This window comes from Geotrypetes seraphini, chromosome 4 (genome assembly GCF_902459505.1).
Source record: "Geotrypetes seraphini chromosome 4, aGeoSer1.1, whole genome shotgun sequence".
NCBI lineage: Eukaryota > Metazoa > Chordata > Amphibia > Gymnophiona > Dermophiidae > Geotrypetes > Geotrypetes seraphini.
Genome location: NC_047087.1, coordinates 53,380,662 through 53,404,292, shown reverse-complemented (window position 1 = coordinate 53,404,292; position 23,631 = coordinate 53,380,662). Strand labels below are relative to the sequence as shown.

Genomic DNA, 23,631 nt, shown 5'->3' with positions numbered 1-23,631 from the left:
CAACTCAACTTAATAGTAGCCAAAGCTATAAGGTATATAGAGAAGCAGCAAAGAAATGCTAACACATGTAATGGGGAGGACAAAAGGCTTTACAAAGGGGGGGGGAAAAGTTACCTTCATAGTGATTTAGGGCCTCTTTTACAAAGCTGCAGAAGTGATTCCCCCACAGCAAATGCACCAAAGCCCATTCAATTCCTATGGGTTTTGGTGCATTTTCTGTGGGGAAAATTGCTACTGCAGCTTTGTAAAAAGAACCATGAGTGAGCTATGCAAAGTTTTGTATTTTTATTAATTTTTAGGCTATGGTCTATGGATCACACAGGCCATTTGCCTTTTTCTTTTGTAAAATTTCAATAAAATGTTGCTCTAATATCATATAAATGACTAGAGCACAGATAAATGGCAATGTCAGGCTCAAGTACCATTCAAACACAAGAGAGTGGGGAAAGAGCATTCTTCCAACTTCTTGCACAGAAATGCCAATACAATATTACACAATGTTCTTAAAAGTAGGTAGGTACAGCAAATAAGGAGACTGGTACAATTCTGATGTACATTTAACATTAAAGTATGATTAAAAGAGAGAGTGTAGTTATTTTATCAGGTAGGGAAATAGCAGGGTTTGGAAAATAGCCAGAGTTGGAATAGTAGTATCTGAGGGAGCAATGCATGGTTTACTAGGCTATGAATGGTTCCAAGTTTAACAGCTGCGTAGACAACTGACAGATGACTCCTGGTGTCTAGAGATATAATTATTTCAATCTGATTTCTATGTTTCATCAATTGGAACCCAGAGGGAATTAATGCACTATAATATTAAACAATGAAATAAAAAATATCCCTGCACATAGAAAAAAATAATTTTTAATCATTTTTCTTACCTATACCACCCCTCATTCAAAAAATCTAAGCCATTGTTAATACATTCTAATACAGCTGTTTTTCAAAAGACAGAACATGCATCCAGCCTATCCTCCATTCTTTGCTATAACCAATGATGTACTTATTGTATATGCAAATTGTTGAATAAACTGTAAAGCCGAAACACTATAACTGAAACCAGAGTTTGATTGACACTCCAATATTGAATACCACACCATTCCTTGAAAAATAAATTCTGAGTGACTATAAAGCAATATAATTCAGTAGTAAATCTGAATTTGTTTTAAATTAGATTCAAATGGTTTCTATGTGAAAATTAAAAATTCATGAATGCATCAACAAATACAGTTATAATCCTTGAACAACAGGAGAGAGAGTCACCTGGGATATCTTTTTTGATGCCATTGTCTGCAGCAGAGCCCTCACAGCACTGCTTACGGCTTCCAGGAATTCATCTTGCTTTGGACAATCTAAAAGAATTGTATAACTTTGGGTTAGGGTATAGTTTAGAGGCCACTGCAACTGTTTGTGGTTTTCAACCCAGTCCTTGGGGGATACCCAGCCAGTCAGGAGAGATCTTCATGCATTGCTACCTTGGTAAGCACATTCTCTCATACATACGCATTGTAGATATCCTGAAAACCTGACTGGCTGCCCCAAGGACTGTGAAGAGAAGCACTTCACTACTAACGTATAATGTAGGAAACAACATGTTTTCATCATTAATTTTTAAAATTACTAAAAATAAATAAAATTTTAAAGCGACCGACTACATAAATGATTACTATCATTTTTTAACACAAGACAATGCATTAATGGGCAATTTTGCCCTTTTTAAAATTTAACAAATATTACTGCACCCCTACTGGGGAGTGAAGAGGATGGGAGATTCCTAGAGGATTTATTTTGATGTGAGAGGAACTCTTAAGGAAAGAAGAAATCAAGACAGTGGGAGAAGGTGATGGGAAAAAAAAGGCTATTTGGCTGAGTAGCAGGATTATTCTAATCCAATGTATTTAATAGCTTCCCACTACATTCACTGGGTACAGTCCCTTGTAATGAATGCATATGTTTTTCTGCAACAAGAATTCATGAGTTTCTTAAATTTCAAGTCCTAAAACATACCTGTCTGAGAAAAGATAAGGTGTGAGAGGTGCTGTGCAAGTGCCTGAAGAGCTGAAGCTCCACCAAGCGACTCCACATCTAGTACGGACAGAAGACTATGAAGGCACGTCAGGGCTCTGCACTGGATTTTGTTCATTCTAGGAAAATAAAAAAATACAACACTAATACTTTTTACTTGATGCATTAGATATGTGGTTACCTGTTTCAGCTACAATCAACTGACAGCTGTTTATACATAACCTTAAATCTAGACTCCCATATGAACAAACATTAAACAAGCAACATATCTAGATCTCTTCCATTGAGAGAGATTGTGTAAAGGTAAAGGGGATGTGTAGTTTACCCAATCAAAGCAGTTTACATATTTTAGACAGGTACTTATTTTGTACCTAGGGCAATGAAGAGTTAAGTGACTTGCCCAGAATCAAAAGGAGCTGCATCGAGAACTAAATTCACAACCTCAGGGTGCTGAGGCAGCTGTTCTAACTACTAGGCCACTCCATGTATTACTGTGATATCTAGTTTCTGGATTTTCACACTTGTCTGACAGTGACAAGGACATTTAAAACAAAAAATGTTGCTGCTCCATTCTGAATAAAAGGCTGCAGGTCTCTGGAATGAGGGAAGCCCTTTGGTACCAGATCTAAAGTTGACAGAAGCAAATGGTTTAACAAATTACACCTTCTCTCCTTATTTTTTCTAAGGAGATGGTGACTAGACAGGGTTTGTTGTTGATTGTGCTATTTATTTAATCTCTAAGCAAAGCATTCGATAGCGTACCACACCGCAGGTTGCTGAGCAAGATGAGTTCTATAGGATTGGGCGACACATTGACGAAATGGGTAGGGAACTGGCTTGGAGGTAGGCTTCAGAGGGTAGTGGTGAATGGCACCCCCTCTGAAATGACGGAGGTGATCAGTGGAGTGCCGTAGAGCTTGGTCCTGGGCCCAATCCTATTCAACATCTTTATAAGAGACTTGGCGGAAGGGCAGCGAGGTAAAATAACATTATTTGCCGATGACGCCAAACTAAGCAATGTAGTGGGCACAACGGACACAAATTCAATGCCCGACAACATGATGCACGACCTACTACTACTGGAGCGCTGGTCTAATTTAATTTAATTTAATTTTTTAATTTATTTCTTATATACCGCTAAACTCCGTTAGGATTCTAAGCGGTTTACAGAAAAATAGACAATAGGGTGCATTAAAATTATAAGTAAAATAGGTACTTGGAAATTCCCTTACTGTCCCGAAGGCTCACAATCTAACTAAAGTACCTGGAAAAATGACAATTAGTAGAGTAATGAAGAAATAAAATAGAGAATAGATGAGAAAAATAAGAAAGTAAACATTCTAATAAGACTAGGGAGAACCGTTGAAGCAATAGAATTCTGGGGAAATTTAAATGAAATTAGAATGATAAAATAAAACAAAATAAGTGGTAAAACAATAAGTGAGATTAAAAAATATATCACAAACTAAAAAGAATTGAAAATAAAATCAAAACAGTCAAAACTGAAGTCCAGCTTGAACGAACCCCCGAGCCGACTGTTGGTCCGATGGCCGGACTGCAGCCCTCCTCCGTCAGCTCTCCCCAGCTGGAATGGGGGAGGAGCGAAGACAGTGTCGGGTGCCCCGCTGGAACGGGCCCCCAAGCTGACCGTTGGTCCGATGGCCGGACTGCAGCCCTCCTCCATTGGCTCTCCCCTGCTGGCATGGGGGAGGAGCGAAGACAGTGTCGGGTGCCCCGCTGGAACGGGCCCCCGAGCCGACCGTTGGTCCGATGGCCGGACTGCAGCCCTCCTCGTCGGCTCTCCCCTGCTGGAATGGAGGAGGAGCGAAGACAGTGTCGGGTGCCCCACTGGAACGGGCCCCCAAGCTGACCGTTGGTCCGATGGCCGGGACTGCAGCCCTCCTCCGTGTGGCTCTCCCCTGCTGGCATGGGGTAGGAGCGAAGACAGTGTCGGGTGCCCCGCTGGAACGGGCGCCCCGAGCCGGACCGTTGGACCGATGGCCGGATTGCAGCCCTCCTCCGTCGGCTCTCCCCTGCTGGAATTGGGGGAGGAGCGAAGACAATGTCGGGTGCCCCGCTGGAACGGGCCCCCAAGCCGACTGTTGGTCCGATGGCCGGACTGCAGCCCTCCTCCGTCGGCTCTCCCCTGCTGGAGTGGTGTTAGATGGTTTAACAGGGTTTGGTTTTGGTCTTTTACTTTTCCCATCTGTAGCAAATACAGTATCCAATGTAAGTTGTTTTCTTGAAGCCATCTGAAATCACTTTAGTTAAACTGAAGGGATTAAATAGTTATAAAATCTTTAGTGAGAATGTCCAGGGAGAGGAGCTCTGCACTCAAACTGCCATCCTCCTCGCCTCCAAGTTCCGGAACTAAGTCCTGGCAACTCAGCTTTAATGCCAAAAAATGCAAAGTCATGCACCTGGGCAGCCAAAATCCATGCAAGACTTACACCCTTAATGGTGAGATCCTAACAAGAACTGAAGCAGAACGAGACTTAGGGGTGATCGTCAGTGAGAACATGAAGGCTGCCAATCAAGTGGAGCAAGCTTCATCTAAGGCAAGGCAAATCATAGGTTGCATACGCAGGAGTTTCGTCAGCCGTAAGCCTGAAGTCATTATGCCATTGTAATAGATCCTTGGTGATAGGCCCCACTGGAGTACTGAGTGCAATTCTGGAGGCCGCATTACCTTAAGGATGTTCTGAGACTTGAGTCAGTCCAGAGAATGGCCACCCGGATGGTCTCAGAACTCAAGAATCTCCCGTACGAAGTACGGCTGGATAAATTACAGCTATACTCACTCGAGGAATGCAGAGAGAGGTGTGACATGATCGAGACATTCAAGTATCTCACGGGCCGCATCGAGTTGGAAGAAGATATCTTCTTTTTCAAGGGTCCCGCGGCAACAAGGATGCATCCGTGGAAAATCAAGGGCGGGAAACTGCACGGGGACACCAGGAAATTCTTTTTCACTGAAAGGGTGGTTGATTGCTGAAATAGTCTTCCACTTCAGGTTATTGAGGCCAGCAGCGTGCCTGATTTTAAGGCCAAATGGGATAGACACGTGGGATCTATTCACAGAGAAAGGTAGGGGAGGGTCTTTGGGGTGGGCAGACTTGATGGACCATCTATTTCTATGTTTCTAGATATTCAAAACCTCTTTAAAAAAATTCTTCAAAAGCTGTATGTGGAAGCCTCAGTCCCATCACTCCACCACTTTACCATTTGCACCTGCGGGGAGAATTACGTGGTAACCTTCATCATTGGCTATTCCGCATTCATAAATATTTGAAGCATAAATAATTTTAAATATATTTCAATGTGCGTTTAAAGTGCTTTGTGCCATTCTCTTATGCTTGCATAAGTTTTATATTTGGAGTCGGATGACAGCGGCTACCTCGGGAGACCCTTGATAAAGCGTAATAACGCGAAACATGTCGGATCTGGCTCCGAGGTTGGCGGACACAGAGATAAGTACACAGTATTATAAATAAGTAAATAAAAAGAGAATGGCACAAAGCACTTTAAACGCACATTGAAATATATTTAAAATTATTTATGCTTCAAATATTTTATGAATGATGAATAGCCAATGATGAAGGTTACCACGTAATTCTCCCCGCAAGTGCTAATACTGTTAAAAGCGGTGGAGTGGTGGGACTGAGGCCTTCCACATACAGTTATTGAAGAATTTTTTTAAAGAGGTTTTGAATATCTAGTCCTTGCTTGGTGGTATACTACTTCATTATTTGGACTGATATAAAAGTTAAGACACCATAGCCATTTATGATTTATTTAATCCCTAGCAGCTGCTATCAGGTTAACTAATGGGTATTCAAGGTACCACCTTACATGAACATAGTAACATTGTAAATGGCGGCAGAATAAAGACCTGAACAGTCCATCCAGTCTGCCCATTAATTATTCTCATTAGAAATACATGATTACGCTATCTTGTCTCTTCTTTGTTATTTCTGGGCCAAGACTAAAGTCCACCTAGGTACTGACCTAAGTTCCAAATGCTGAAGTTGCTGCCAAGCTCACTCCAGCCTATCCAACCATCCCGCTGTTTGTAGGATATATACTTTGCTAACCAGTTACATCTGAGAATGGAGTGGATACCACACCATTCACAGAAGTGTTTATGAAACACCTTGAAAAATTGAAGGTGGACAACGCTATGGACCAGATGGGATTCCATCCCACGATATTGAGGGAGCATGAAGATGGTTCTGGTGTGTCCTCTTAAAGATTTGTTCAATAAATCTTTAGAGATGGGAGAGGTTCCACATATTAGACTTCTAAATTCTAAAATTATTTAGGATAAGATTATACAACCTAGCTGTAAATCAATTTAGCCTACATTTATTAATGGAAGGGGGGTAGGGGGGGGGCGATGACAAATAGAGCATCTAAAAAGAAATAGTTTTGTCCCACTGAATGACGCTTGAAATATGGGATTCTGTTTTGCCCAACTAAACCTAAAAATAGGCTCAGCATTAAATCACAACCCACCCCACATGATACGTTAATGGAGGCAAAGCACAGTTTCTTCTATGAATTAGTTGGCTAGAATGCTGGACATATTCTTCAAGATCCTGGTTAGCATTATCAGGGCCTAATTTGCAGTTCTGAAAAACAAATTGTTCCATACAAACCCTCTGGTACCATAACTGAGAATTATCTTTAGTCTAGCGCTTTTTTAAAAATTGTTTATTTATAGGACAGTAAAGTACAAAGCAATATACAGTTAACCAATGCAAGAACAGCCAGTAACAAACAATGGCAGAAAGGAAAAAACATTATCTTTAGTCTAGCTTTTACGTGCTTGACTATTTGTAGATAAACAAAGCAGTACAGCAAGGAAAGACAAGACATCACCAATAACTGTTAGACTACATGCATACAAAAATTAATTTAATCAGCAAAGGCCTTACTGAGATAAAGATAATATAACATCAACATATCATTAAAACAGATCTCAACATTTATGTTAAGAGTTTGGATGGCTGAAGCCTGCTTCTATGTTTAGACCTGACTTATATACCCCCCCTTTACAAAACCATAGCACAGTTATTTAAGAATCGTCGCGCAGTACCAGCTCCAACACTCTATAGGCATTCAATGAGCATCAGAGCTGTTACTGCTGGCCAGTGCTAAAAACTGCACTATGGTTTTGTAAAAAGGGGGGATAACTATTTTAATCACACATTTGGATTCTTTGCCATTGGCAGCAATATTGCCCCCAGTCAACACAGGTGAAAATCACGACATGCTGAACATAAGAAATCTTTAAACTTCTCATTTGTAATAAGGAAGGTCTTTTGTGCACACTAGGAGATATTCAATGGCAGATAAATTATGAAGACAATCTTGATTAGACTACAAATAATTCCCCCTTTTAATTCCTTTGCAGGTGCAAGACCCATGGGAAAATGCTGGCAAGACAAAAGACTTATTAAGATGGAAATCTGGCCTACTTTAGGAAGAAATCTGGGATGACTGCAAAAAACCATCCCATTAAAGAATTTAGCATAAGGTAGATCCATTACTAGAGCATGGGGCTCACTCACTTTGCATGTTGAAGTCACTGCCAGCAAACAAAACACATCAAATTTCAACTTTAATATGCCACAAATAAAAATATTTAAGCGGTTAACAATTAAAAATCATAAAAACTGGGAATTTAATAAAAAAAGGGGGGAAAAAAATACCACACAAGGAGGCCTAAGTTACAAATTATGTTTTAAAATTTGGAAAGAAAAGAGGAAATGTCCTTTAAGATACACATGGGTTTTGGCCAGGTACTAGTGACCTGGATTGGCCACCATGAACGGGCTACTGGGCTTGATGGACCGTTGATCTGATTCAGTAAGGCTATCCCAAATGTAACTTCTATTGAGGTTCATGGTCCCTCATTAGCATAGAGGAAGGCTTGAATAAAACAGTAGATTTTAAGGATGGCTTTAAAAAAAAAAAAAAAAAAAAAAGTTTAAACTGCCTCTTCTATCAAACTGCGCTAGCAGTTTGTAGCATGGTGAGTTCCTATGAGCATCGGGAGCAGTGCGAGCCATTCAGCGCAGCTCTTGTGCTAAAAACTGCTAGTGCAGTTTGACAGAAGAGGCCCTAAGTTCCAGAGGGAGTGAATTCCATAATGCTGAAGCAACAAAGCTAAAATAATTTGTAGAACCATATAAGTGTATCTGTAGATAAGAGCAGATGAACAGTAAATGTTGTCGAGATGAATGCAGAAGACGTATCAGAATACCTAGAGTAAGATTCATAAAGAGGAGAAAATATTAGTGAAAAATCTGATGAGCCAGAAATAAGATTTTAAATGCTATTTTAAAGAATCTAGGAAATCAATGTTCTTCTATAAGTGAGGTGACCCTGTCATACTTAGCACCACAGATTGCTGTTTTTTCAAAATATAGCAGTGAAGTTTACTCGTACTGCTATTGGGGAAGCTTTGAAGAAGAGTTACAACAAATCAATGAGACACTGCAGGGCAGGTATCTCAGTTCACAGGAACCGAGCAATTCAAAAAACACTTTCAGCAGCACTGTAAGCCCTTAGCATCAACAAAGTTGAGGACAAATGTTTCCTCCTTTCCTTGGGTGGGCACAATGGACCACTGGTCTGACCCAGCAGCGGCAATTCTATGTTCTTATGGCTTCTATTAATTTTGGATGCGAGAGTAACCACTCAATTGTCGATGCAATTCTTAGCATCTGATGCAGCTCTAGACCCATGGAAAGAAGATGCTCTCAGTGCTGAAGTTAATGGCCCAGACTTCTCAGTACCAAAAATATATTCATGCTGCTTCTCTTGACAATCTTCAAAATCACCAGTTATGGGTATATGTAATGGATATGCTCCTACTGCACCGGGTGCACTTCTTAATACCAATTGAGTACTCTCTTCTGGGACATTTTGTCTAGGAAATATGAAAAATGACTATTTGAAAATAAGTACCCCACCAAAGGGCCTAGTGTCTTCAGCGAGGCCTACACCTGGCAACACAATAGAGGAACTTAACAAAAAAAAACTACCACCACCTTAAGGCACAAATGAGAAGTAGTACTCTGGTTGAAACACCCCCCCATATAGAGGACTAAAGTGTTCCTGTCTGACAGTAGTACAGAGACTCAAAAGCTTCATGTGCAGGTTGTCAAGAGATGTTGGCACATAGTTAATGACTTGCGTTAGTGGCTTACTGTAGCTTAGTAAGGACCCCCATAATCATTCATTTAAATCTATATATATAAAATCGGAGGTATGTGTGTGTGTATGTGCCGCGATTCACGCAAAAAACGGCTTGACCGATTGAACGAAACTTGGTATTGCTGATCCACTCACTACCTGGGATGATATGTTCTGGGGGGTCTCGCGGCCCACCTGCACACATGGGCGGAGCTACAAACAGAATTCACATTTTCACCCATTCGAGTACAATGGAAAAAATGTAAAAAGCTTGCCATTCTCACAGTAATTCAAAAAACGGCTTTGACCGATTTGAACGAACTTGGTATGCAGATCCCTCACTACCTGGGGTGATATGTTCTGGGGGTCTCGCGGCCCACCTGACACTCGTGGGCGGAGCTACAAACAGAAATTCACATTTCACCCATTTATGTCAATGGAAAAAAAGGTAAAACCTGCCCATTCTCACTGTAATTCAAAACCGGCTTGACCGATTTGAACAAAACTTGGTATGCAGATCCCTCACTACCTGGGGTGATATGTTCTGGGGGTCTCGCGGCCACCTGCACACGTGGGCGGAGCTACAAAACTTAAAATCAGATTTCACCCATTCATGTCAATGGAAAAAATGTAAAACAGCTGCCATTCTCACAGTAATTCCAACTATAAAACACTTTCTATGACACTATAACCACTAGGGAACATCGTTTCTATTCTACCACGGACACCATACATTAGAGTTTGTATGTTCTACTGTGTTTGTAACTGTTTCCTTCATGCACCCCAGTTCATAATGTTATTACATTACATGAGTACTCACATATCCTGAACTAGGAACACAGGTTCCATTCTGAACCGGGAACAAACTACATGGAGTTTCTTTTCAACCTGAGTTTCCACATATAGAGTTGTTTAAATCAATACTGAAACTTTTGGATGCCACTTATTCCAACAGATCTTCCTTTTCAGTTTAAGAGATTGCAAATTCCAGTGAGACTTGCATTCTCTATCACAATGAACAAATCACAGGGACAGACTATTACATACTGTGGAGTGGATTTAAGATCCCCCTGTTTTTCCCATGGACAACTCTATGTTGCTTGATCAAGGGTGGGTTCACCCAAGAATTTATATGTTCTTGCTCCTGGAGGTGAAACTAAAATTGTTGTTTATAATCAAGTTTTGTGTTAGTTGTATTGTATTCATTTTGTCAAATATTTCACATTATAATTTGATTATTGTACTTTTTATAAAGCTGTAAAAAAATAATTTCATTCACCACTATAAAGTTTCTTTATTTCAATCCATTTACTGTGTTATTGCTATAATTAAATACCCGTGCAACGCCGGGACATCAGCTAGTAGGATGATATAATTTATTATTTTCAGAAAGAAGACAGTGTTCAATAGCTGATGCTGTTTTGGATTTAAACATTTATAATACTGAGGGGTGGTTTTTACCCCAGTGCAAGCATAAGCTGCAACACCGCCAAACTGCTTTGTGTGATTGCTATTGCTTACTTATATTATTCCTCTACTTATATTTTTAATAAATTTTACATTTTATCTTATTTTTATGATACACCATCTGTACTGTTTTTGAGACAATTTGGTATCTGTTTTTTTTGGTGGCCAGGATTATATTACTTTACAGAAAAGCTTAATCCTTTTGATAGTTCAACTATTTGTTGTTAACAAATTAGATATTTTGCTGGTTTGCTACATATGTGGTTAACTGAATAATATTTTAGACCTATGTTTAACAGAATAAAATAAAGCCCTGCAAAGTTATAACAAAAAAGGTCCACCCTCATTAAGAGCACATTACAAAGTAATATTTATCAATCTGCTTGTATTAGAGCAAGAGAAACTGGTCCTAGTTTAATTATCCAGCACTTCTGGTTAACCAGACTCAAAATAAATGTGTTTGTATCTTAGAGAAAAAAAAACACATCTTAGGCTTTAGCACTGAATGTCATAAGAACATAAGAATAGCCTTATTGGGTTGGACCAATGGTCCATGTAGGCCCAGTAGCCTGCCTTCATGGTGGCCCAAGCCAGGTCCCTAATACCTGACAAAAAACCCCAAATAGTAGCAATATTCCATTTTACTGATCCAGGGCAGGAGCAAAAAGCTCTCTCCTAACAATGTATGTAGCAACAGCAGACGGAAAAAACAAACACTATTGCTAAATAAATTTGGTAGTGTTGGACGAGAGGCCCTCAGTAAATCACAACTCACAACTGGGGATAATCAATAAACCCCTATCACAGAGTTGTCACTCACAGAACCAAAGAGGGTAATATTGTGTTACATCCCTGGGCCCTGACCGTCCTGTGTAATGGTGCACAATAGCGAGTGCCATTTTTCAAACATTGTTCTTATTGCAGTGGGTTGATTTTCTCCACACAAAGCAGCACTCAGTTCCCGAAGAAGAAGGCCTGTCCTTCAAAACGGAGTCCATTGAACTTCAATGGCATGTGGAGTGTTTTTTTGGGTGACTGACTGTTCTAACAGCCCGAAGATAAGTACTGCATCGGTTACTAACTAATTTTTCCCTGCAATGTTGTTTGTACACTGCCTCGGCAGTGACTTTAAAATAGACGCTGAATGTGTATAGCGACAGCAGTGACTTATGATACACTACAGTATTACACTATCATTATTTAGGTACTCTATAATTTAGTACTATTGTGCACCATTACACAGGACAATCAGGGCCCGGGGATGCAACACAATTTACCCTCTTGGGTTCTGTGAGTGACAACTCTGCGATAGGGGTTTATTGATTATTTCCCAGTTGTGAATTGTGATTATTCAGGGCCTCCCGACCAACACCACCAATTTATTTCGCAATAGTGTTTCTTTTTCTGTTGCTATCGCTGCACACATTGTTAGATCTTTTTTCTCCTGTTAGGTTAGCCTGTGTGTAAAAACCTCTGATCCAGGGCAAGCAGTGAATGGGACTTACTCTTTGATTAATGGCTTCCAAGCTGTATTCCTCCTACAAATGTCCACTGCAGCTTCACTGGGAAAAGATGTTTTCTCAAAAATCTGGAGGGAAAGAAAAAAAGGTAGAACAAGTTGTTTAAGCATTAAAATGTTAAAGATGTGTGAAGGTATTTCTTATTCAAATTTGCTAACTCCTTATCGGTTGTTTGGATTTAAAACGCCCCTCCAAAAGACCAAAGTATCCTAGAGTCATTCTATAGCCCAAAAACACAAATCCCAATTTTACACCCAGTTCTGAAGAATCATACTCCTGGCACTTGTGCACAGTCAGCAGCTTCTAATCTTTATTCTGGTTAGAATATATACAGTATACACACTTTTTTTTTTTAAACATATTTTATGGAGGCAATGCAAAAATACATACATGGGTCAACAACTGGAAAATACATCAAGGTAAAACAGTTTCACATTTTCTCCCCCCCCCCCTCCAATTGCCATTGGTAGAAATTCTAGACTGTATATTAAAGTTACAAGTTTTTTGGGGCAGTTGGTGTGAGCAAGTTCCAAAAAGGCTCCCAGGTAGACCGCAACCTTCTGCCGCCAGGAGTGTCTAAGTTGGGTATTCTCTGCCTTTCCATCTTATACATTATAGATTTTCAAAATAGATGGAGAACCATCTTCAGTTACTGAAACTTCCTTTAAATTGTCTCTCCCCCCCCCCCCCAAAAGCCTTGGAATGAAGCTCTCCGTATCATGGCTTTATTTACTGCTTTGGCTCCCAGGTTTTACATTAATATGCCCAACATGGCCATATTTCACCAAAGGAGCTGCTTCAGCTGTGAATGGATACAAGTAGGTGTAAAAGTCCACAGGTCAGAAGGATAGTTGCTTCAGCCACATGTAGCCAACACATACACTTGCAGTCCTGCATGTATTACAGAAGAAATTCTATGCTAGCAAATCCTTTTCTAAAATACTATCTAAAACAGGACTGCACTAGAGAGTTGCGCGGGGACAGAAATCCCACCCATCCCCGCCAGGATCCTCTCCATCCCCACCCGTCCCCGCCAGGATCCTCTCCGTCCCTACCTGTCCCCATTAGGATCCTCTCCGTTCCCACCCATCCCCGCAAGGAATTATCTCCATCCCCACCCGTCCCCATAAAAAGCAGCAATTACTTCTGACAGTTTCATCAATTCCACAGTTTCTTTTGTGTTTGCGCTGCTGTTTTCCTTGTGGAATCTCTTTGGTGGAACCCTTCTTTTGCTTTCTGTTCAAGTAATTAACTTATAAACCCCCCTCTTTTACTAAGGCTGATGTGTCCATTATATTATATGGACGAACCCTGCTGCCAAAGCCTTCCATTCCCGTGGGAGTCCCGTTGGCTAGAGGGGGGTCCCCGTGGGAGTCCCGTGGGTTAGTGGGGGATTCCTACGATCCCCGTTCAGACCTCTAGACTGCACAGGTAACACAAAATGCATATTTGAAATCAAATTTTTAAAAATCAAAATTCCTATGGAATAAGACCAAAATGAGGTTAGTGAGATCAGTAATTAGCAGGGATTATCTGGTTAACTCAACCACAAAATTTAACCCCCCCCCAATTAAAAATGGCTAATAACGGTCAATGAAAATCACTGTCTAAAGTGATATGGATTAAGTTAACTGGTTAACTTTAACACAGTTACTTTTTTATACTAGAATATTAGATTAGAGAGAGTTGCCATATTTTTCGCTCCATAAGACACACTTTTTTCCCAAAAAATATTGGGTGGAAATAAGGGTGCATCTTATAGAGCGAATATCCAACCCCCCCCCCCCCCCCCCCCCCCCTTTACCTTGTTTTAGTTCCTTTGGCGGTCCTGCCCTTCCCTACCAACAAATGCATTTAATGTATTTTTACACTCAGCTGTGCTGGAAGCGACTTTATTTACAGACCCCACATGCCACCTTAAAGAGAGCGGGCGCCACGCATTCATCTTCCTTTAAAGGCAATGGGGCAGAAATAGGAAGCAGCCAGTCAGTGCGTGGGGGTGGAAGCTAAAAGACACGGTAGACGGAGGAGACACTGTTGCAAAGGAGAAAATGTGGAGCCGGAGGAGGGGGGGGAAGAGGAGAGGGGTAGGTCCTAGGCACTGTGGTCGGCTCAAGCTCTCCAAGGACTGGGGTAGTTTTGTCAGAGCACCTGCCCCATCTCATCGCTGAGCACACAAAGATCAGAATGGCTGCTCCTTGGAAAGTTTGTTTAGTGGGCTCAGGAAACTGGTAGGTAACACTGGCATGGATTGGGACAGATTAAGGATCAGTGACTGTGGGCTGGGACTGTCTTGAGTTTATGCAGCACCAAAGCTGCTCCAGGAAGCAACATCCAGAGTCAGCGATTTTCACTTGCAGAGAGAAATCAGCGATTTTCACTTCCAGAGAGAAATCAATGAGGAAAAAAGTAGTATCTCTTTCAGACGTGTATAGCAATGTGGGTTGAGACTTAGGGAAGCTGAGGTTCAAATTCTGTTTCTCCCATTGATGCTTCTTGTGGCCTTGGGCAAGTCACTTAACCCTCGCGCCTGCCTTTTTGCGCTGTTGCTGCTGCAGCTAGTTTGGGAGTCAGCCGGAGGGAAGGGTAGGACTGCCGTACCATCAGAAGAACTAAATAAGGTATGGGGGGAAGGGGGCTGGGGCCTGCTTGCCTTGAGGTGGGGGGGGCCCTGCCTGCTTTCCACTAGGCCTGCCTGCCCTGTCCTACTACTAGACCATCAGAGGAAGACAGGGTACAGAGCCTGGCAAGGAGCGTGGGGTTGGGTGCAGAGCCTGGCAGGGAGAATTTGGTTCAGAATAGTTTTTTTCTTGCTTTCCTCCTCTAATTCTAGGGTGCGTCTTATGGGCAGGTGCGTCTTATGGAGCAGAAAATACGGTAAATGATGACTGTGCCTACTCCCCTGCAAACACCTATCATCCCTATTGTCAACCAGTTGTGTTTTGGCAGGACATAAGTCATCCAACCAGAAGTGAACTGTTCAGTGGCCCTACATTTTTTAAAAACTTACAGTTTGTCCAGTTAACCAGACATTGTTTTTCTTATTGATCAAATCACAGCAACACAAAGTAGTCCTCCAATATCAAATAATTAAATACCTATTAAATAATTCAAAGGAAGTTACAACTTGTACAATTTAAAGCTATTTAAAAGCAGGAACTTTAAAAGAATAAGCCACACTATACATAGCTTCCTGAAAACCAAATAATCGTCTAGATTGCCTTAAGAATGGAATTTCGTTAGCCAGATCCTTAACAGGGAAAAGCTCTATTCTCTCTGCAAGTTTATCTGTGGTTAAGGATGGCAACAAAGCAGCATTATCCTGAAAGGAATAGTATATTTCTCATTCGTATGTAACTTTGTAAATAGTCTCTAAGTTATAGTTAGGATCTTAAAAGAAAACTAGTTTTGGACCCAAAATGCAAATTGTGGGCTCACTGGCAAGGTCGGTTATATCAGACTACATAGATCCATAGATACCTTTTCTGGTATGAGGTGGTTCATGAGTGCTGTATGAACTTCAGCAGAGAGGCATAGTGGAGACATGAGCTGACCAATGCCCTCATTCAGAGAGTTTTCCATACATATATCACTCTCATCACTGCTGGACAATTCTTCCCATTCATCATCAGATAAATCTAAGAATAAAAACAAGAGCAACAAGTGTAAGAGCATTCATAAGAACAAAATTATTTGAGCATTTATCTAGCACCCTAGAGCGTGCACTATTTATTATAAACTATATAATTAGCAGGCATGTTCACTTGTTTGGAACATGAGAAGCGTTAATGACATTTCCCAAATCGCATCAGGTTTTTTTTGCCCGACAGGAAAAAACTTGAAAATTTCAAGTATTTTCCTTGAAACAGCGCACATTCTTTATGATATTGCTTACAAAATGAAAACATTTTTAAAATGCCTGAACCAAAAAACACAGGATACCAAAACAAAAGTGTTTGAGCTGTACACTCTTAAATGGCCTCAGCATCCCGAGGTTGTGGGTTCAAACCCAAGCTGCTCCTTGTGACCCTGGGCAAGTTACTTAAACATTGCCCCAGGTACACCTGGACAAATGAGGAAAAATGCTTGAGTACCTGAATAAATTCATGTAATACATTCTGAGCTCCCTTGGGAGAGCGGTATAGAAAATTTAACTAAGTACAAAAGGACAGCTTCCCATCTAAATGGGTAGTTGAGGAAATGCAACAAATTACTCAAAAATGCAAATTGCAATACCAGAAATGCAATCAGAACACAGACTAGGAACCAGAACACCCAAGTTCAGAACAAAGTAACCCACCCATCCTCTTCCTGATTACCCCTATTTAAACTAAGTACGCCTTTTCAGGTGTTGTCACCATACTTGACTACCTATGCTGCTCTAGCTCTGCTTACCACTCTTCTTACCTTTAAGCATAGTGGTTCTCAACCCAGTCTTTGGGACACAAAACCAGCCAGTCAGGTTTTCAGGATGTGATAAATGTTTATTGGTTCTTGATGCCTTTCAGGGAATACCAATCAAAGTAGTTTATAGAAAAATAAAGAGCATACAATGGAGGTAGCGCATGCAGTTTCTCTCATGCATATTTAATTGTGGGTATCCTGAAAACCTGACTGGCTGCTTGCGTCTCAAGGACCCTGTTGAAATCAATCACTTTTATGAATATGCTAAGGAAATCTCCCAGCTCTCAGCTGTGTGAGCTGAACTGTTGCAGATTGCTTCTTCTCTTTCATGACCTTAACTAGGAAATGTATTTATTTATTTACAGTCAGACCTTGGTTTGCGAGCATAATTCGTTCCAGAAGCATGCTTGTAATCCAAAACACTCGTATATCAAAGCAAATTTCCCCATAAGAAATAATGGAAACTCAGACGATTCGTTCCACAACCCAAAAGCTTTAATACAAAATACTATAGGTACTTGTATTGCAAGACCTCACTCATTTAGAGCAGTCACTACACTCTTGCAGCATCAGAGAGAGAAGAACCATCGGCTCAGTTGTGATGATGCGACGCGTGTATACGGTATGTACTTGTATTGCAAGACATTGCTTGTATATCAAGTCAAAATTTAATAAAATGTTTTGCTTGTCTTGCAAAACACTTGCAAACCAAGTTACTTGCAATCCAAAGTTCTACTGTAATTTGTTTTCTATCCCATTCTCTCCAACGAGCTCAGGGTTACAGGTGGGCATCTTTGCCATTTTACACTGGTTTTCAGTTATCTATTAACACTACAGGAAAGAAACAAACTACAAGTACAAATGTAAATTCCAATCCTATCAACTTTGAATTCCGTGTCAATATGTGTTATGGTTAAATGTCAGGCACCATTACATGTGTGTACACACATACACACACACATATATATATATATATAACTACTTATCAATGAAGGATTGTATAGGATTAAGTTCTCTTCTGTAGTCTTTCTTAGACATCTTTTACTGACACAGGTCTAGCTTGAACACACACCTCACACTTAGGTATTGTGAACAGGTCTCATTTATTCACATATGTATTTGTTCTTTCCATGATTTTTTCCAGAAGGTTTATCTTGCCTTCACTGCTGATTCAAATTCTTTTCCCATATCTGGTACCAACATGTTGTTCTTAGGTGCCATCGACTCGTGTTCGAGTCTTAGTGACTTGATGAACTGCATATCTAAAGAGAAATCTGATTTGCGCTAGTCCAGAAAGGTCCTCCAGCGTCATCCCCATGGTTGTTTTCAACATGTCCAGCCATCTGATCGCCCTCTTCACCTGGTTCCTTTTATCTTCCCAAACATGATGTCCTTCTCCAGTGATCTCTCTCTTCTGATGGTGTGACCAAAATAAGACAGTTGTAACTTCATCATTTGGGCTTTGAGTGAAATAACCAGTTAGATCTCTTCCAGAATCGATTTGTTAGTTCTTCTGGCAGTCCATGGCACTCCTGAAATCCTTCTCCAGCACCAACAGCCAAGTCAGCTACAGCCCACGCAAAGCAAACCAGTGCCCTGCTTCTGCTGTGTGCTTACCTCATCTCATATAGTTAGGAGTGATATATTCAAACCAACCCTTTTTGCAACTCCATTTTGTCATAGCCTATGCAGACGGAAAATCTTTTCTGTTTTATGCCCACCAGCTCCCAATTTTCTTTTACTATACTTTTCACCCAACTTTTCTTATTGCCCTCTATGTTTGTTCCAATCAAGCTTAAATTCTACTATGGTTTTGGCTACCACCACATTGCATTCTACCATCCAAATCCATATTATGATTTCTTGTCCTTGGATTTCTTTTCCTAAGGAACACATCACCGCCCATTTTACTGAAGCTTACAATATATCTGAATATACAGTATCTCTTAGTCTTTACTTCTACCACATTGCCCTCAGAATCCATTTTGAGTTCCTTAAGCCTCTAAACCTAGGTTCTGTGATACAGATCCTCTCCTTTATGCACCCGAGCATAAATGTTAGTTTTGTCTGCTGCTTTATTACACCTAGAGAATGACACGGTGGCTGATACTCAAGGCTAGCTGTGGGTACCCCAACCAAAACGGGGAGCGAGAAAATAGTAATTGCCGCAGGGACAATGCCATTCGCCACCCCGTGGAGCAGTGAATGGTCATGTCTCCGAAGTGAAGGGAACAAGTGCAGTCATGGATCGCACGGTCCAGGAGCCCCCTCCCGCCCGATCGCCGTGTCCTGCCATTTCCCTACCTCCCTCACCCTCATCTTATGTGGCAAATTTAATTGTTCTTCTCCCAGCTTTCAACAAGTCGCGCGCGTGGCTGCTTCAGTTGAATCCTCCTCTGACGCAATCGGAAACAGGAAGTTGCGTCAGAGGAGAAGATTCAACTGATGCAGCCGCGCGCGACTGTTGAAAGCGTGCCGCTGGGAGAAGAACAATTAAATTTGCCACATAAGTTAAGGGTGAGAGAGGGAGATGATGGGACATGGCAATCGAGCGGGAGGGGGCTGCTGGACCGCGCAATCCGTGACCACACGTGTTCCCTCACAGAAGAAATAAGGGAGTGAAAGGGAAAGAGATGCTGGGCCAAGTGAATGAAAAGGGAGACAAATATTGAGAGAGGGGAGGACAGGCAGGTGAGCCAGATGCTGGAAGCGGAGGGAGAAATAGGGAAAGAATCTAGATGGGGTTGGAGAGGAGAGAGACACATTGGTATGGAAGAAGAAAAGAGGGGAAATCTGGACACAGGAAGGTAACAGAAACAGAGGGGAAATTATGTGCATGGGGGCATAGGGACAGAGACATAAAGGGGAAATACATTGGAAAGGGATAGATTCCGTACAAACATAAGGAAGTTCTTCTTCACCCAGAGAGTGGTAGAAAACTGGAACGCTCTTCCGGAGTCTTGTCATAGGGGAAAACACCCTCCAGGAATTCAAGACTAAGTTAGACAAGTTCCTGCTGAACAAGGATGTATGCTGGTAGGGCTAGTCTCAGTTAGGGCGCTGGTCTTTGACCAGAGGGCCCCTGCGTGAGCGGACTGCTGGGCATGATGAACCACTGGTCTGACCCAGCATCGACAATTCTTTATGTTCTTAATTATGTGGATGGGGCTTAGGGACAGAGACATAAAGGAGGGACAGATGGGGGCATAGGGACAGAAACAAAGGGGAGATACATGGAGATGGTATATGGATACGGGGGGGGGGGGCAATGCTGGACACAGAAGGGAATATACAGATACAGAGGAGAGATATTAGAAATGGGGAAAATAGGAACACAGAAGGGAGATGGTTTGTGTGGATGGGATCAGATGGTTTGCGGGGACAGGGACTGAGCTCATGGGGACAGGGTGAAGACAGGGACAAATTTTTTCCCCGTGTCATTCTCTAATTCTGCTGATCACTGCCTACTGCTTGATACACTATCCTCACTGGGATTCCAGGGTTCTGCTCTCTCCTGGTTTTCTTCCTATTTCTCCCATTGCACCTTCAGTGTATGTAATGGTGGTTCCTCCTCCACAGCCTTACCACTATCGATTAGTGTGCCTAAAGATTCTGTCCTGGGACCACTTTTTTCTCAGTCTACACTCGCTCACTTGGAGTGCTGATCTGCTCCTATGGCTTCCAGTATCACCTCTATGCCGACAACTTCCAAATCTACCTCTCCACACCAGATATCATAGAAACATAGAAAGATGACGGCAGAAAAGGGCTACAGCCCATCAAGTCTGCCCACTCTACTGACCCACCCCATTTAGTCAAGAGTGCTAATGACCTAGTTCCTTAACTCAACCCTCGCAGGGATCCCACGTGGCTGTCCCATTTATGCTTAAAGTTGAGCACGCTGGTGGCTCGATCACCTGCACTGGAAGTTTGTTCCAGTGATCTACCACCCTTTCTGTGAAGAAATACTTCCTGGTGTCACCATTAAATTTCCCTCCTCTGAGTTTGAGCGGGTGCCTTCTTGTGACCGAGGGTCCTTTGGGAAAGAAGATGTCGTCTTCCACCTCGACACGTCCTGTGACGTACTTAAACGTCTCAATCATGTCCCCCCTTTCCCTGCGTTCCTCTAGAGTGTAGAGCTGCAATTTGTTTAGTCTTTCTTCGTACAAGAGACCCTTAAGCCCGGAGATCATCCTAGTGGCCATCCGCTGAACTGACTCAACTCTAAGCACGTCTTTACGGTAATGTGGCCTCCAGAATTGCACACAGTATTCCAGATGAGGTCGCACCATGGTTCTGTACAGTGGCATTATGACTTCAGGTTTGCGGCTGACAAAGCTTCTATTGATACATCCCATCATTTGCCTTGCCTTGGATGAGGCCTTCTCTACTTGTTTGGCAGCCTTCTGAAGTCTTAGCTATTGTTTCTCCATTTAAGGTGTAAGTTTTGCATGGATTTCCGCTGCCGAGATGCATGACTTTACATTTCTTAGCGTTGAAGCCCAGCTGCCATGTCGAGGACCAATTTTCCAACGTAATCAGATCCTGCGTCATACTATCCTGCAGATTGCTTTCACTTACTACATTACATAGTTTGGCGTCATCGGCGAATAGTGTTACTTTACCCTGAAGCCCTCGGGTCAAGTCCCTTATGAATATGTTAAAGAGGAAAGGACCCAGAACTGAGCCCTGTGGCACTCCACTAGTGACCTCTGATGTCTCAGAGAGGGTGCCGTTGACCACCACCCTCTGAAGTCTTCCACTCAGCCAATCATTGATCCATGCAGTTAGTGTCTCACCTAACCCCATCGATTTCATCTTGTTTAATAGTCTACGGTGTGGGACACTATCAAAAGCTTTACTGAAATCCAAGTACACTATGTCCAGAGACTCTCCCGAGTCTAGCTTTCCTGTTACCCAATCAAAGAAGCTGATAAGATTAGATTGGCATGTTCAGCAGTACTCCTCCCCAATATTACTCGGGTAAAAAAATATATATATATATTTTGTTAACATTAATATGACACTGCTAATAGTTTCTGATTTTCATCTCTCCCACCCCTCCATCCCATCATGGACTTCTTATTTTATTTGAATTTTTGGCTATATAGATGACTATTAAGGACAGAACTAGAATTCTGAACTTCACTCAATATGTTGAGAGCCACTGCAAAATAAGACAAGAGTGAACCTTTCAAATTTTTCTCGCACTCAAACAGCAATACTCTGAACTGTTGAATTTTATTGGAACCCAATTGTGGCAAAGGTAGGGCTGGTGAAGAAAGATTGTTTAATTGGTGTAGCTAAAAGAATATTGCTTTTGATGTGAAAGGGCCAGACTTTCAAGCTACGAGCATGCTAGCAATTGTAGTCTGAAGTTAATGCAAATGTTGCTGGAGCAAAGTTTAGATGGCTAGGTTTGGCATGTGGACCACAGTTTGTCTGCTGCTGCTCTAGTATTCCCAGCATCAAAGAAACCTGACACATTGAACATCAGCTACCAACTCTGGTATTATTCCTGTAATAGATACAACTCCAGCAAGTTCCTGTCCCAAAAATCAGGACAGGCCAGCTCATCAGTTACATTGCCTAGGCACTGAGCAGCTTTATATCTGTCAGAGCATACTGCAGCTCCAGGCTCAGTTTGAGGGCACTGAAAAGTTCTCAGCCCAACCAAGAAGAGAAGGACGTGGAGTCATGAAACTTATAAGTTATTCCACATTTTTCTTGATACACTTCATTTCATATCATTGAAACAAAAAGTGTCAAGAAAAGTGTGAAATAACTTGTAAGTTTCATGACTCCATGTCATTTGCTTCTTGGTTGGGCTGAGAACTTTTCAGTGGCCCCTCATATATGATCACTGGCTATAAAATAACTTGTAAGTTTCACGACTCCACGTCATTCGCTTCTTGGTTGGGCTGAGAACTTTTCAGTGGCCCCTCATACATGATCACTGGCTATGGAAATTAAACTACACCAACTACTAGCACTCTTAACAGAAAGGAGACCAAACACATGTGCTATACAGCAGATAATGAATCCACTGGTCCAGACTAAATCTGGTCTCAGAGGGCAGATACAAAACATTTCCCCATAAACCAGTTAAACAGCAGCAAGACTGAATATTTTGGCACAGGTTTTCCTAAAACTAAGGGCAAATCCACAGAATTTGAAAAGATCTTTTCTCCTTTCTACCCTGGAAGAAATTGCATACCTTCGCTACAGCACATGTTAACAATAATTTCCAATGCAGTCTTCTGAGCCACCAGTAGGGCTACAGCTTGTCTCACTTCCTTACGCTTAAGCTAAAATACAATAAATTAAGTTTAGTATTTGAGCTGTACAATCATTAATGCCTTTGTTTAGTCTTTCTGCTGTTTACATTTAAACTTGTTCCTACAGAAAGGAAGAAAACCCTTAAGAATTGGGTTCATTTATTTTTGTTTTATTAACACTTACAATCAAAATATACAAAAATTTAAAAAAAGACAAGAACTCCATTATTCAAATAGAAAAGATTCACAACTTTTATACCAAGAACAGTTATATATAAAAACCTTTACATACACAATTCTATTTCTATCATTTAAATTTCTCCAGAATTCTACTGTTCAACGGCTCCCCCTTCTGCTTCTATTCCTTTCTCTCCTCTCTTCTACCTTCCAAAGTATTTAGATCAATGCTGTCTTGTTAAAATGTTTATTTTATTTTTATTTTTCCTCTAACTCTACTTTTCACTTCTCTATTACCCTCCAGGTACTTTAGTTAGATTGTGAGCCTTCGGGACAGTAAGGGAATTTTTCAAGTACCTTTCTTATTTCTAATCTTAATGTATATTTTCTGTAAACCGCTTAGAACCTAACGGATGTAGCGGTATATAAGAAATAAATTACATTACAATTGTTCATACTGCAGATTCATCAATAAATTTTCTTCACCTCCCCCTCATCAGAAATGTGAAATGCCTAACAGAAAAAATTACTTTTAAGTAACCTTTTAAACTTCATTA

The 23,631-nt window shown here is 41.3% G+C and overlaps 1 protein-coding gene across 1 annotated transcript in view; it reads right to left on the bottom strand.

The window, feature by feature from the left end:
• LOC117359259 (HEAT repeat-containing protein 3-like) overlaps positions 1–23,631 on the bottom strand; it is a 42,159-nt gene that overhangs the window by 11,559 nt on the left and 6,969 nt on the right. The window contains exons 3-7 of the mRNA XM_033941712.1: positions 22,837–22,927; positions 15,696–15,853; positions 12,201–12,283; positions 2,008–2,144; positions 1,264–1,352 (exon numbers count right to left, since the gene is read on the bottom strand). Coding sequence (XP_033797603.1) covers positions 1,264–1,352; positions 2,008–2,144; positions 12,201–12,283; positions 15,696–15,853; positions 22,837–22,927 — 558 coding nt within the window. The remainder of the gene's footprint in view (positions 1–1,263; positions 1,353–2,007; positions 2,145–12,200; positions 12,284–15,695; positions 15,854–22,836; positions 22,928–23,631) is intronic.